A 14423-nucleotide genomic window follows, 5' to 3' on the forward strand; every position below is an offset into this window, starting at 1 on the left:
GTATTTAATAACTAACTTTTGCATGCAACTTCTAGCCTACTTCTTCTTTTCTTGGTCATAAAACTACCCCTGGATTTTTTTTTTTTTTTTTTTTTTTTACAGCAAAGAGACAAGGGCGAAAAAATAAGGAAACAATAATGAAAAAAAGAAGTCCGCTACTCATGTGCCCACAACTCCAACGAAAGCCTTAATTGTCATATCTTTGAGTTTGGGATCCGAAATGTTTGAAAATATGGCGGACAGACAGGTATTACAGCTTAACATGTTGACCTCTGACCTTGCTTGCCAGGTTAAGGTGTGCCCCCCGTCCTCAAGTCCCTTCGCCTCGCCCTAATGCTTACTCTTCTTTCCGTGAAGCTCTACACATTAATAAAACACCTTTACCTTATCCTCGTCTGAGTGTTGACCATATCCTCTACAAATGATTAGATGAACATGTTGACCTCTGACTTTTCTTGCCAGGTGAAGCCGTGAAGGTGTGCCCCCGTCCTCCAGTCCTCTCGCCTCGCCCTATGCTAACTCTTTTTTCCGTGAAGCTCAACACATTGATAAAACACCTTGTCCTTATCCTCGTCTCAGTGCTGACCAAACCCTCCGCAAACACAGGTCAGGTATCACAGCTTATTACATGAACCACTTGACCTCTTACCAATATCACAGCTTCTTATATGAACCACTTGACCTCTTACCAATATCACAGCTTATTATATGAACCACTTGACCTCTTACCAATATCACAGCTTCTTATATGAACCACTTGACCTCTTACCAATATCACAGCTTATTATATGAACCACTTGACCTCTTACCAATCTCTCCATGTCCTCCAGTCACCTCGCCTCGTCGTAATCGTAACTTTTTTCTCCCCGTGACCCTCCACACAGCAATAAAACACCTTGTCCTTGTCCAAAAGTCTTACTCAACCCGAGACACCAACTCATTGTGTTTACCTTCGCCACGTGCTCGGCGCTGCAACGGTGCCAGATTAGGCCAAATTGTCGTACTCACCGCATTGCATTTTCGTAGTTTCTGACCGAGATACCTACAGCAAAAAACAAAGAAACATCAATAAGTAAGAGTTTTAACGCTGACTCTAATTTTCCACCGTTATGTGTGTAGGTACGAGAGTTTGTGGCTTAAAAATTATGAATACAAGGTGGTGAATACGATAATCTGGCAATGATGGTCCTAAGCACTTATTTCCCGGTTTCTGACCCATGACTATCGCAAATAAACATCAATAATTAAGCGATTTTAACAATAGATTTAACTGAATATCGTAATGTGTGTGGGTACGTCAGTTTTGGGTCTGAAAATGATAAATAAAGTGTGCTAAGGACGCTAATCTGGCAACACTGGGAGTCTGCGGATGTCGTTTCGTCTTTTTTTCTACTTATGACTCGTTATTTCCAATTTTTTCCAGTATTTTCATTAACATATCACCTCTTGTCCCTGTAAATCGTGCCTGACATCATGACTAAGATTGTTGACCCTTGGGTGTAATTAATTAAGTCACACCAAATCGTCATTCTTCTAGTTTTCTTATGTCGGTTGATTTCAATTATGTCCCGTCAAATATAACATGCTGAATCACTAGAGCTTTGCTTAGTCGAAATTTGAGTTCTTTTTTATCCCGTTTTCTATGCTATTTCGTTCATGTAATTTTTGAGACTAGGCTAAAAACTTGCATTTGTCAACTTTTTTTTCCCAACCAGTCTCTCTCTCTCTCTCTCTCTCTCTCTCTCTCTCTTCAGTAAATACTATAATTTTGATGGCTAAAAAAACATGGAGCTTCATAATTAAGATTGGAATACCACTTGGATGGCTTAATTAATGGCTCCATCCAACATTTCCTGTTAGTATTAGCATGACGGAAACAGGCCAAGAAAAAAGTGAATGGAAGTGAAGTATGTAGAGTTTAAGAAGTTAAAATGATTAAAAGCTGCCGTTGGTTTTTCAGTTGGCAATAAGTAACATCTCTTGGGAAAGGAGAGCTTGAAATACAGCATGAAGGGCCATATATTGCCCCTGCCTGCCCCTCACAGCACTCTTTTCCACCTCTTATTAGGGAGAAACCTGTCAAAAGCTATCAAATTCACCTTAGAAATCAAAAAAATAAAAGAGCATCAAAAGTGGAATGAGCAAAATCAAAAAGTTGTAATTGGAGCACGGTAGAGGTCACAATATGAGCAAACAATAACTTCAGTCTGTTTAACCCGGTAGCAGCGGGGATAATGTTTCTTAATGGTCCCTCTAAGCGAGAAAAATGAGAAAAAATCAACCCTCACACAAACCATTTCATAAAATATATCAAAGCATTTGTGATCAGATTTTGTATCATCTACTTTGGGGGGTTTATATCATGGCACAAATTTGGTCCGTCGCTGCTACACGGTAAAGCCACAAATTTGGCCCGTTGCTGCTACACAGTAAAGCCACAAATTTGGCCCGTCGCTGCTACACGGTAAAGCCACAAATTTGGCCCGTCGCTGCTACACGGTAAAGCCACAAATTTGGCCCGTTGCTGCTACACGGTAAAGCCACAAATTTGGCCCGTTGCTGCTACACGGTAAAGCCACAAATTTGGCCCGTCGCTGCTACACGGTAAAGCCACAAATTTGGCCCGTTGCTGCTACCGGGTTAAATCACCTATGTCAGAAATTCATATCAAACATCAAAATGCCTCAGTCAACAATGCAACAACCTCCCTCCAACCTACTCCTTGACTCCACACCTGAAAACTTACACAACATTCTTCTTCATGTAACTTGACAATTTATTACTTACAATTTAGTATGTAACCAACCTCTATTGTCTGGTGCTAGGATATTAATGGTTCTCTTCAATTACCATCATGACTGCCAGTATATATTAAGATAAAGTTGCGTATGTATTCTTGTTTTCATCGCCGCCTTGAAGGGTATAGAGTCCTTAGTTTATGAATGGCAGATGTTAAGTGATGGAAGTTGTGTTCCTCTGTCTTTATTCCTGATGTGTGTGTTAATTGTTGACACAGAAATTGTCCTCAGAAATGTTTGTCATCATCATCATCATCATCATCATCAGAACCCTGTTGACAAAGTAAACAACATAGATGGGAAGGCAAAATTTGTATTGAAAAAAACAGTATAACAGCCGACCTCAGACAGATCACCCTCGGACGGTATAGACACTCCCTTGCCCAGCACCGGCGGACCTACTCCCCTAGTCGTCCCCTGGACACAGCCATCATCCACCTGAGGATTGGCCACACCTGCCTCAATGCCCACCTGCACAGACTGAACATAGTCCAGGACCCACACTGCCCATGGTGCCCCACACAACCCGACACACCAGAACACCTCCTCCTCCACTGCCCAAGATTCCACTCCCTCCACACCAACCTCAGAGCATCCCTAACCAGACTCCACATTCACAGGCCAACCCTAGAGGACCTGCTGGGCAGCAACACCCTCAGCCCCAACACAGCCTTCCAAGCAAACCTTCCTGCAGAAGTTGGGGCAACTTGACAGGATCTGACGCCCACTTTGGTGACAGAATGACAAGCTTAAACCACCTGATAGCATCTACCGCTGATGGGGCTCTGGAGGCTGTGGCCCCACAGCCTAACTAACCCCATAAAACACTCCAAAAGATGTATTAAAAAAATGTGAACATCAGTTATGCTAAAAGTGCCCGAATATCCTTAAGAAGCACCGTCCCTGCATCACCTTACAGCGCTCTATGTGTCCTCGGTGCTGGGGGGCAGGGGCTTGCGGTACTTGGCCTGCACCCACACCCGGTACATGGTGAGCTGCTTCCCCCGGTTGACCTGCAGTCGCCGGTCCACCAGGTTCTGCACCTCCTCCATGCCAGCGCCCGTCATCAGCTCCCTCACCTCCTCTGAAGAAAAACACAACACTCTTGAACTCAAAATGTAGACACACTACTTTTACAGTGTGTGATTGGTGTGAAGCAAATGTATCTCAGCACACTTACAAAGGAACCCCCTGTTATTCAACCCTTCATTATACATTTCACTCTTTCGACATTTCAAAATACTCAACTTTTTATTGTTTTGACATGTAATCTCTGACATTTTGACATTAATCCATATTATTCAGTGTAAGATATCATTTTTTAAAACTCAGCACCAGATATCTGCCCGTCTGCCAGCTACTGGTGCTGATAGCTAGTTGAGTGGAAGGTTCTGCCTCACACCCATGCTCTCTGCCCTGATGATTTACCATTAGGACCACTACTATCATGCCATACTCTCTGCCCTAACTCTATAGAGCTTTGCAAAACAACATTCATACTGAGTAAAAATCAATTCCAACCTTGAGTGATGAAGTAACACCTTGTGCCATCTCCTCGCACATAGAAGTTATCATCAAGGCAGCGTCCCTTCTTGAACCTGAGCTGAGCCAAGTCGTAGCGGCCGTAGTCTCGGTAGAGTATCAAGCCACCCGGCCGCAGGTACTCCACCATCTTGCTGACCACCTGTGGGTACCTGGACACAGAGAGGGGCAAATATACATTACTAAATGTTGTATTCTTGAATATATACTGAAGATATATCAGAAACCAAAGTGGAAAGCTGCTGAAATGTACATTAAGAAGTAGAATTCAAGTGGAATCAATTTTTTTAGTTTTAATAGCATGAAATCAAAACTTTCACAAATAAAATGTCACACTAGTTACTATGGCAGCTCATGCATATTCATAGTGTGCTCAAAGATCAATGCTCACTTGTCAGGATGAAGAGCTGAGAGCACAAAGATGCACACGATGATGTCAAGGCTGCCTTTGGGGAAAGGTGTCACCCAGTCCTCACTAGAGATGTCACACACAAAGGCATGACACCTAAAACAAGTAATATATTTAAACTTTCAAATATAAAAAAGATAATAACGTTCCTCAATCATGAAAATATGACTGGATGGACTAAGCTTCATTTAAGGCTATTTCACTGAGCAATTTTAACTTAGTAATACATAGTTTGATTTTGTGATGAGGGAGTTTTTTACATGAGATACGGAGATACTACCATGCTCAAATCAATGCAGTAAGGCCCAACTTTATGACTACAACTAAAAATATTAAGTGCTGTTTCTAGTAAACCCCAGATTGCCGGGATTGTTATACTGTATGTTTAACCGTTTCTTTCACAACCCTTGCTATGAAAGTAAGGTAAAGTTGGGGGCATATGATATACCTGTGCATTGGTATGGAAGTGTCACATCAGCCTTAGAGCCTGAAGTAAGTAAAACCCCACTACTTCAGGACGAAGGGTGAGTGCGCCAACTGAGTTATCACAGTTTACTTTCTTCAGGTTTCCACAGTTACCCATTTATCAACCAGACTGAAAAGGGAGGATGAACACTCCTCTGAAGTCTTTTTATATGAGCAGTGATTAGCATTTTTTTTTTTTTTTCATTATTGTTTCCTTTTTTTTGCCCTTGAGCAGTTTCCTTTCCGGTAAAAAGAAAAAAAAATGACCTGAGCTGGAATTGAGCCCAAGCCTGCAGATTCAAGGCTAGGCATGCTAACCACTATCCCACTGAGGCATGCTGCGTGATAAACAAATAAGCATAGTTCTCAACAGAATACAACCAACAATCCCAATCCACTATTACCTCTTAGTGTCATAATCTGGAGATTCTTTCACAATGTCTACGGCAGTGCTTGAAAAGTCACAGCAGTACACAAAGAGGCCTTCCTTGTTGTTTGTCTTGAGTATGGGAAACACAGTATTACCAACACCACACCCAACCTCAAGGATACGAAATGTTGCATCTTTGCCTGGGAATGTACCCTCTTCACTATTCCCTTGAGTACAATTGTCTGGAGGTTCACTAGCACTACAAGAAGCAGCAGTGTGGTCATTTGGGCTGCTTGTGCTGGTGGAATCAAATGGTTGGCACTCTGGTGGTGGGGATGACTCTCTTCTTTCTTCTTCCTTGTGTTCCAGTGTTGGGTTCCCAGCACCTCCCTGTACAGCGTCCGCGTGGTGTGTGTTGGGGGGGAGCACTGCATCACCCGGGTTTTGCTTCTGAGGGAAGGTGTGAGCCAGGTGAGGCGCTAACTCGGGGAACTCCGTAAAGAGCCAGTTCCGATCCTTGAAGAATCTGCCGTTGAACAAATGCGTTAGACATGAAAATCTCTCCACTTCTAAGATTTTACATTAATAATATTGAAGGACACTTATATTGTTTGTATGAATGATTCTTTTACCTGTTTTGGTGGATGCCATAGAAACCATCCCACTGACTAGAGGCCTCTTGTTCAAGCTTTGATATTTCTTCAGTTGTCAGTAAAATTTCCGAGTTTTCTTGTACCTTTGCCTTAGCTTCTTCTTCTTGTGTCTCATCCCAGACAACATTATCCCTGTAAATAATAGGAGTGGGTGAGTGCCTCATGTAATAGCAGTATTTTTACAATATTTTGTTCTAAACTCCACACTCATCACTTATGTCAAATTGCCCTTTCTGTTTTTCTTTACCTCAAGAGAGCAATGCTAAACCTAAAACTTCCTTACCAGTTGTTATGAACAAACACCATCTTCCAGTCCTTCAGTTCTCTCCCCCCTCCCTGTGGCCTCTTTCGGTATTTGGTTTCATCACAGAACAAGCGTACAGCCACACACCCAAGCTGCCTGCGCACTACCTGATTCAGCAGGCTACTGAGGTGATGCACCTCTGCAAAATTATGAATCCAAGTAACCTTTTCTCACCACTAATAGTATCAACTGTGCCATTCTGTTTAAAATACTCTAATAGTTGGGTATTAATCTGGTGACCATATGGCTGATGTGACATGGTGATCTGAATTGAGTTTTCATCATCCTTCCATACTTGTTCCCCACTTATAATAGTACACAGATTACCTCATTACAAGTGTCATCTAGCCAGACTACAGGCTACATGAAATGGGATACAGGTAAATTAAGAAATTAAATAAAATGTAAGTCAGCACTGAAAAAATAAACCATATGTAGCATATTAGAGACAAACGTGAAAGAGAAAAGCTGGATAGGTAACACACAGAAAGACCGAAACTGTTGATAAGAATATTAGCTTTAAATTGGAGAAAAAGATTTGAAGGAAACAGTGAAGAATGTTAAAACTGAAGTTGTGAAGTAGACACAGTTAAGGTTTTCTTTGTTAATTTGTTCTAGGTGTCTGGATATCATATGATTGAAAGTTCCTTAAATTTAACTTAACCTGCTGGAAATACAATTTTTGTTGCTTAAAACTTCCTAATTTATAGTTATATTAACCCAACTTAGTTTGCTTAATACAATAATACATTTTTCTTGAAAATTATTAAAATTCCCAAAAATTCTCAGGCCCTGAAGCTTTCCTACCCTTTGCAATCTTATGTATGGCGTATGCCTCTAACATTATCTTTAGCTGTACCGGGTAGCACCGTCTCTTGGCTCGACACAGTCCTGACTAGTACAAAACCCTTAGCTCCACCCCGCTACCTCTCCCCTCACCCTAAGTGGGTATTGGCCCAAACTGTGCACATGGAAACAGGTGGGTCACACTCCCCATGCTTACCACGCATTGTGCTCGAATACATTTTTCTTGCTACTCAAAAACCTGGTCCCGAACTGCGGCCTTTTAGCGGGCTGCGGCGCCTCGTCCCCCATGCTGCCGCTGTTTGTTTACCGCCGCGCCAACGGGACCGCATGACATCCCGCTGGCACGTGCCCTACCTTGACCTGTTTTTACGTCTACATCTTACTGCGGGAAAAAAAGGGAGAAAGACATATTATTTTGACTGCAATAATGGGTAGGCGGTGGCTGAGTGGTTAGCGTGCGGGCGCCGCATTCACCGCGCCATGGACAACGTCGGTTCGAATCCGCCCGCTACCACCTGGGATTTTTCAGTCACCGCCCAGTGGCCAAGACTACCCACATGCTGTCCTGAAAAACACTCATCAACCCTGACTCTAGAAGAAACCGTCCAAGTGAATCAAGAATGAGTTCCAGGGGGCAGCATATGAGCCAAGCATAAATGGCGCCACTATAAAAATTGCCTGCGCCATAACGGGCTTCGGCCGACCACCAGGCCCCTGAAGAAAGCCTACCGCGCTACAGGCGAAGACGTAAAAAAAAAAAAAAAATAAAAAAAAAAAAAAATTTGAAGATGCCACTTAAACGACTCAACATGTCACCTCAGAGCACATTTCTACTGTCCAAAAGCTTCATTGATTAACAACTGTTTTGTACACCATTATAATGTTGGGTACTGTGCCAGTGTTGGTCTCATAAAGTAATTCTCTTTTACTGTTACCTCCAGGTCAAGGAAGTTGCTAAAGATTCAAAGGGACAAAATAGTGGCACTTCTTTTCCTTCCATTATATACTTACTGCATGCCTCATTATTTACACATCTTAAAAGTTTTATAGAGCAGGCTATTTTTCTTCCGTTACAATCCAAACACAATCTATGGCCAAGACAGTTATACTCCACATTGCACAAGATTGTTAATAAACTATAGACAGTTGGAAGGGTACAAAGCATGAACCCCAAAATAAGGCATTAAACAATTAGCATAAACAATATTTTATTATAACAAAAAACTATTTATCACTGTTTGCTATGAGATGAGCAGCGTGTCTGATGCGCTCCAAGGCCGCGTCCTGCCCCAGCACCGCCAGCATCTCCCCGACGGGTGGTCCCTCCTGTGCCAAAGAGGAGAAAAAGGTCACCTGAATTATTTTATTTATGACCTTGTGTGTTGAACTGAAGTGGAAATTACAGGCCCCCAGTGAGAGGAAGGACCATATTCATGCACATACAAGAGCACACTATTTTTCACTTTGGAATCTCAGTACTAATAAAATCTCAAGTACTAAGGTAATGGAAGTTTTGAGACATAACTGTATCATAGATTAGACGAAGAAAGCAGATGACTGCATATCAGTGCCTATTAGAGGCTAGCTATTGCTATTACTATATTGCCATTAACCCATTGTCAACACATATCACTAGGGTGAGTCAAGACACTGAGTATGTATCAGTTGTATCCAGCAGAACTCTGCCTCAAGAGACCAATCACACACTCATTCATCAACACCTCATATAGTGGGCTGCACATGGTGACCCACATCATGAAATTAAGACTTTTAATTTCAATGATGCAGCTGTTTCATCTAACCCACAAATTATTCTTAGCCATCAACTCACAGTTAGGCCGCTGACAGACATCCTCATAAGCTTCATGATGACAGGAGTCTTCAGCTTGTATTCCTTTCCAACACTTTTTACTAGTTTTACAATGTTTTCTTTAGTGAAAGTATCTGCATCAAGATCAGCAACAATGAGATCAGCAACTCTTTGCAATACATCCACTGAAAAGGAAAGAAATTATTGGCTTTCAAGCAGTCAATTAAAACTATGAACAATGTTACTTTTGCTAATATATAAGAATCTTTAAACTACCCTTTAAACAGATGAACTTATAGAGAAATACAAATACAAAAATAATATATCGTTCAGGAAGCTATATCATAATTTCTGAAAGGTGAACAGAGAAAAGTAAAAATATATAGTTTTAAGTTGCAATACCATGAGAAATCTGAGATGACAAACATGGAGGTATTAAGTTACAGTACCGTGAGAACACGCCATCGCTGGAAGTTCAGCAACAGGCAGCTGATCAGGAACCACCCACACGTAGGAAAAGGCTGGGTGCACAAGGTCCTGCAAGCATGTAATCCTCTCCTTGCTCCACTCCAGCACCTGCATGAGGTAGTCTGTGCCCAGCACCTTTTCCTGAGTCATGCTGGTGGACAATCTAGAAAACAGTAAACACTTTACAATTGAGTGTTTTCTCCCTTTAATACTGCATACATAACAACACCATCACCTAAGCTCTTCATTGGACAAATCACAGGCCAATATTATTGAAACAGATACATCTGAGGAATTATATACTGCCTCAAATAATATAAGTCAATGAAATTGCACTATACTATACTATTTCATATTTTAGAGAGAAAAAGCAATGACAAGAGAAACATACTTCTCCCCATATGTCTTCCTGAGGAGGTCTTTGAGCTGAGAGAGAATCACTTTGAGTTCTGTGGGATCCTCGAGGCATCTGTGAAGGTTCACTTGATTGTACTGATACAACTTCTCCTTATCCAGTCGACAAGAATTTTTGGTAATCCGGGACACCCTGAACTGAAATAAATCTTGTGAGTAATTAAGGCAAGAGTGAACTATGGCAGTCTTAAAAATGAACAACTGAATATATTCATATCAGTAGGAAGCAGGATATGCAATGGTTGAGCATTGAAAGGTTCCTTCACCTTTTCCATCAGTTCTCCTTCTTTCCTTTGAAAGTTGACCAGTAAAAAATACCAGAACTCCCTCACCTTCTTTATCAATTCCTCCACTGGTAACAGGAGTCTGCTGTCCCTGCCCTCAAACCCTCCACCAATGTCCGTCACAAAGTTGAGCACGGCCTCGGGGAAGTAGCCGCTGGCACGGTAGTGTTCAATGTGGACGTCTCCTTGCCTCTTGGACAGTTTGGTGCCGTCCGTGTTAAGGATGAGAGGGAGGTGTCCAATGACAGGAGGACTCCATCCAAAAGCTCTGAAGGAGAAGGATGTTATTTATCTCATGCTAGCTCAGTAACAAACACAAATATAAAATATAAAACATAAAATATGAACTATATTTTGTAAAACTCAGAAAATACATTTTGACCACAACCTAAAATCAAACAAAGTGGTCAAGAAAAGATTTTTCATAACTTCTGCCTTAATAATAATGTTGTCCCGTTCTCTCTCCTCTTTCCTTAATGTCAGCTCAGCAGGCAACACATACTGTTATAAAATTCACCAACAAAGATGCATCAATACTTCACAATCCAACCATATTCTCTCCCCTTGACTCACACTTATTTATGGATCAACACTTACTTGTAAAGCTGGAGGTGCTTGGGTGTGGACACCTGCCACTCCACACCCCTGAGCACATGTGTGATGCCCATGAGGTGGTCGTCCACAACATTGGCAAAGTGGTAGGTTGGGTAGCCGTCAGTCTTCATGATCACTGGGTCCCCCTCCTGATCCACTCCACTGTTCAATACTGAACCATAAATTATGTCTTCAAAAGGTTCTTCCATTGCCTCTAGCTGCAAGGAATAAATAGAGGAATAGAGTGCTAATGAAATTCTACATTACCATCCTTTAGAGTTCTGAATGGCATACTATATTAGTACTTGGGAAGATTCTTTGCATACTTATAAATTGGAAAACTTTAAAGTGATGTACCATTTTCACACATAGACAAGTTATTACATATATACACAACATATGTGGTTACAAAAAAAAAATCTACAATTATTATAAAACTGTTATTTCAAAATAGTAGCGTATGAACAGGGACTGAAGACTTTTCTGCCCTGGCCATCCTATTTACCAATCTATCTAAAGCACTGATGCCCTTGAGTGGGTGGCCATGACTAAGGAGTTCCCATTTTTTTCTGTCCAAACACTCCCTTTTTGCTACAGTCACACACAGCTCTCCATTTACCTCCCCTCCTAAGAATACTTCAATATCATCCAACTTACTGGTGGTCTCCCCACCACCCCTGCCCTCCAATTTGACTTTCATAAGCTCTCTTCACAAAATCACCATACTACATTCTCATAATCTGTCTTAACTGCCACAATGAAACTTGCTTTGAAATTCAACCCTTCCACATTGTACATGTACTGCTCTCATATCCATACTGCACCTCCTTTACATCCTTTAATTACTCCTATAATACCATCCCATTTTGTTGAACCACATGCTCTCCTCAAGTAACTCATGGCTGAGCCATCCTCATGTGGGGAATTCCTGGAGGGAAGTTTACCAGTTTAATTCTTGGTAACTACATAATTTCAATATTCATATTAAATTATCATCATTGTCTCCAGAGCCAATAGATTTATTACCTTGAATCGTATACAGGACTCTGTTTGATTAGCCTCAAGTTCCTCAATATTGGCCGGTGAGAGGTGCCGACACCTGTTGTCATACCTCGGAACCTCATTTCTTCTCATGGCATCGTTACGCAGCCAATTCAGCCGCCTATTGGAACAGAAACACTTGTATGCTGTCCCATTCTCCAAGAGTCTTTTAACATATTCTTGGTAGATATGAAGTCGCTGGGACTGCATGTATGGGCCCACAGGCCCACCCACTTGAGGAGACTCATCCGGTGGTATTTTAGCCCATAACAACATTTCTTCAAGCTTCGTGCTGGCCTGAGGGACCAGCCGGCTCTGGTCAGTATCTTCAATCCGCAGAATAAACTTTCCGTTGTTGGACTTTGCGAAGAGGAAATTGTAGAGTGCCGTCCTCAAGCCTCCCAAGTGCAGGTAACCTGAGGTGGTGCAACAAGTGTGAAAGAAGTCACATAAAATAATCATCAAAGGAAAAAAATATACAGGAATATGCCACAAACAAATTGTTGTACAGACTTTGCTAAGGCATCAGATGAAGAGATGCTGCTAAGTCCATGCTATTGAAACTGTAATGTCTCCATTGTGTTTAACTAACAACTAATGCGTTGTTTTCAGAGGGCAAGGGCCAGAAAGGGAACGACACTGTTGCAAAGAAATGATACTTCAGACAAATTTTCAAAATCTAATTAAAAATATTTCTATATAAACAACCACATTAATGTCATCTTGCAACACTCCTCTCCTTTTATTGGACTAAGAAATTCAAGTCCAGCAGGCATGTCACTTCTATGCTAACCATACGTCACTTTCACCTCACCTGTTGGACTTGGCGCAAACCGTACCCGCACTTCATCAAGGCTAAACGCTGACACCTGGATCGACCTTGTGCACTGGCGGTGACGGGCTGTGTGGCGGCAGGCAGCGACTTGCCCCCGCGCTGCCCGGAACAACATCCTAGAGTGTGTGCTCTGAAATAATGATGCCAACAAATTTTTTTATCAGCAACCGAATCTGACAATAATGACAAAACTTATTCATCGCCAACTAAAATCAGGGTTTGGGATATTATGGATTAGCAATGACGAATAACACAACAAAAATGAGTCAACCAGTAATGAGGTGGGTGTAGTACTGGATAAATAACAGATCTTGGGGAGTGGAGGAGGAAGATGTTGGTTTTGAAAGGCTGTGATATCTAGCAGACCCAACTATTAGTGTCCAACGAGGTAATTACTGGAAGGTGCTGTGGCCGGCGTAACGTGTTCCTCAGGCGGGGAATCGTGAGGTCAATGGTCCTGAGGCTAATTCCTTGGGTGACCCGGATGACAATGATAACATGGAGCTTATTGGAGATCAAGGAGGCTATGCAAATCTCCTTGGTTGGGGGTGATGTGTCAGGCTCCAGGCAAGTGTAGTGTCATCAGGTATTATCACCATTGGCCTCTTCCTTGGGTGTCGAGGTCTGACCGGTCGACCATCACCGCCTCAAGTTGTTCACCACTCCATCAGCAACATGTCGCTCGCTCCCCTTCCTAGGTCCTCCTCCTCTCGGTCCTCTCTTCTGTTTATTCACACACTGGTTTTCAATGGTGCTGTATTACTTAATTTTCCTCACTATGTGTTGTTGTGGCGCCGTTGGAGTGAAGGAATATTGCAGGGGCGTGGTCTGGGCAGCATTGCCAAATTGTCGTACTCATAGCACTGCATTTTCGTAGTTTCTGACCAATAACGAATGCAAAAACATACAAACAAACACCAATAAATAGGAGCTTTAACACTAACTTCAATTTTCTATCGTTATTTGTGTAGGTACGAGAGTTTGAGGCTTGAGAGTAATAAAGACGATGTGGTGAATACGATAATCTGGCAACGCTGGGTCTGGGCCGTGTAAACAAGGCGCCTGAGAGAGGGTCTGTGTCAAGCTGCTATAATGCTGAGGCGGCACCCCACCAAGATCGAGTTGAAGCTTGAGGACCTGCAGGAGCTGACCAACAAGCTGAAGGGCGAGGCCGAGGCGAAGAGGACCAGCGACAAGGTGGAGGTGGAGCCCCAGAAGACCAGGAAGGAGGTGATCGAGGAGCGCATCGGCTACAACCCCAGGCCAAGGCGACCCAACTAAGGTGTGTGTGTGTGTGGGGGCCGTCTCTCTCTCTCTCTCTCTCTCTCTCTCTCTCTCTCTCTCTCTCTCTCTCTCTCTCTCTCTCTCTCTCTCTCCTTATTTTCCCTTATGGGGTTGGACGGGTTAATGAAGATGTAGCTGTCTTCATTTTTGTTTGGAGCTGGACTTTTCTGTCTCGAATGCCCTTCCTGCAGGCTATCCCAGGTTTTGGCTGAGGGCTTAGGTGGATGGCCTACCATGGCTACAAGCCCCACCTGCTCCACTTTGTAGTCAAGAGTTGTCCCTCAGCCAGGTGGATGATCTACCATGGCTACAAGCCCCACCCACCCAGGTTGGATTGGTGAATTG

General features: G+C 42.5%; 2 protein-coding genes across 3 annotated transcripts; both read right to left on the minus strand.

Moving 5' to 3' along the window:
• Positions 1-3093: 3093 nt before the first annotated feature.
• LOC126991210 (tRNA N(3)-methylcytidine methyltransferase METTL2-like) lies at positions 3094-7697 on the minus strand. 2 transcript variants are annotated; one of them, XM_050849986.1, is made up of 7 exons: positions 7545-7688; positions 6521-6680; positions 6217-6369; positions 5619-6110; positions 4732-4845; positions 4320-4492; positions 3094-3882 (listed from the first exon to the last, which is right to left on the minus strand). In XM_050849986.1, the coding sequence occupies exons 1-7, from the start codon at positions 7564-7566 to the stop codon at positions 3722-3724; spliced, it is 1275 nt and encodes a 424-aa protein (XP_050705943.1). In that variant the 5' UTR covers positions 7567-7688; the 3' UTR covers positions 3094-3721. The 2 variants fall into 2 exon arrangements, with proteins under 2 accessions (XP_050705943.1, XP_050705944.1); XM_050849987.1 differs by lacking the exon at positions 6521-6680 and having other exon boundaries at positions 7545-7697.
• An 846-nt stretch (positions 7698-8543) lies between these two features.
• On the minus strand, positions 8544-13605 carry LOC126991208 (probable glutamate--tRNA ligase, mitochondrial). Its single transcript, XM_050849985.1, has 9 exons — positions 13191-13605; positions 12774-12924; positions 11945-12375; positions 10922-11136; positions 10373-10592; positions 10018-10178; positions 9608-9789; positions 9180-9343; positions 8544-8674 (listed from the first exon to the last, which is right to left on the minus strand). The coding sequence occupies exons 2-9, from the start codon at positions 12907-12909 to the stop codon at positions 8573-8575; spliced, it is 1611 nt and encodes a 536-aa protein (XP_050705942.1). The 5' UTR covers positions 12910-12924; positions 13191-13605; the 3' UTR covers positions 8544-8572.
• Positions 13606-14423: the final 818 nt, after the last annotated feature.

Source organism: Eriocheir sinensis, unplaced genomic scaffold, assembly GCF_024679095.1.
Source record: "Eriocheir sinensis breed Jianghai 21 unplaced genomic scaffold, ASM2467909v1 Scaffold251, whole genome shotgun sequence".
Classification (NCBI taxonomy): Eukaryota; Metazoa; Arthropoda; class Malacostraca; order Decapoda; family Varunidae; genus Eriocheir; species Eriocheir sinensis.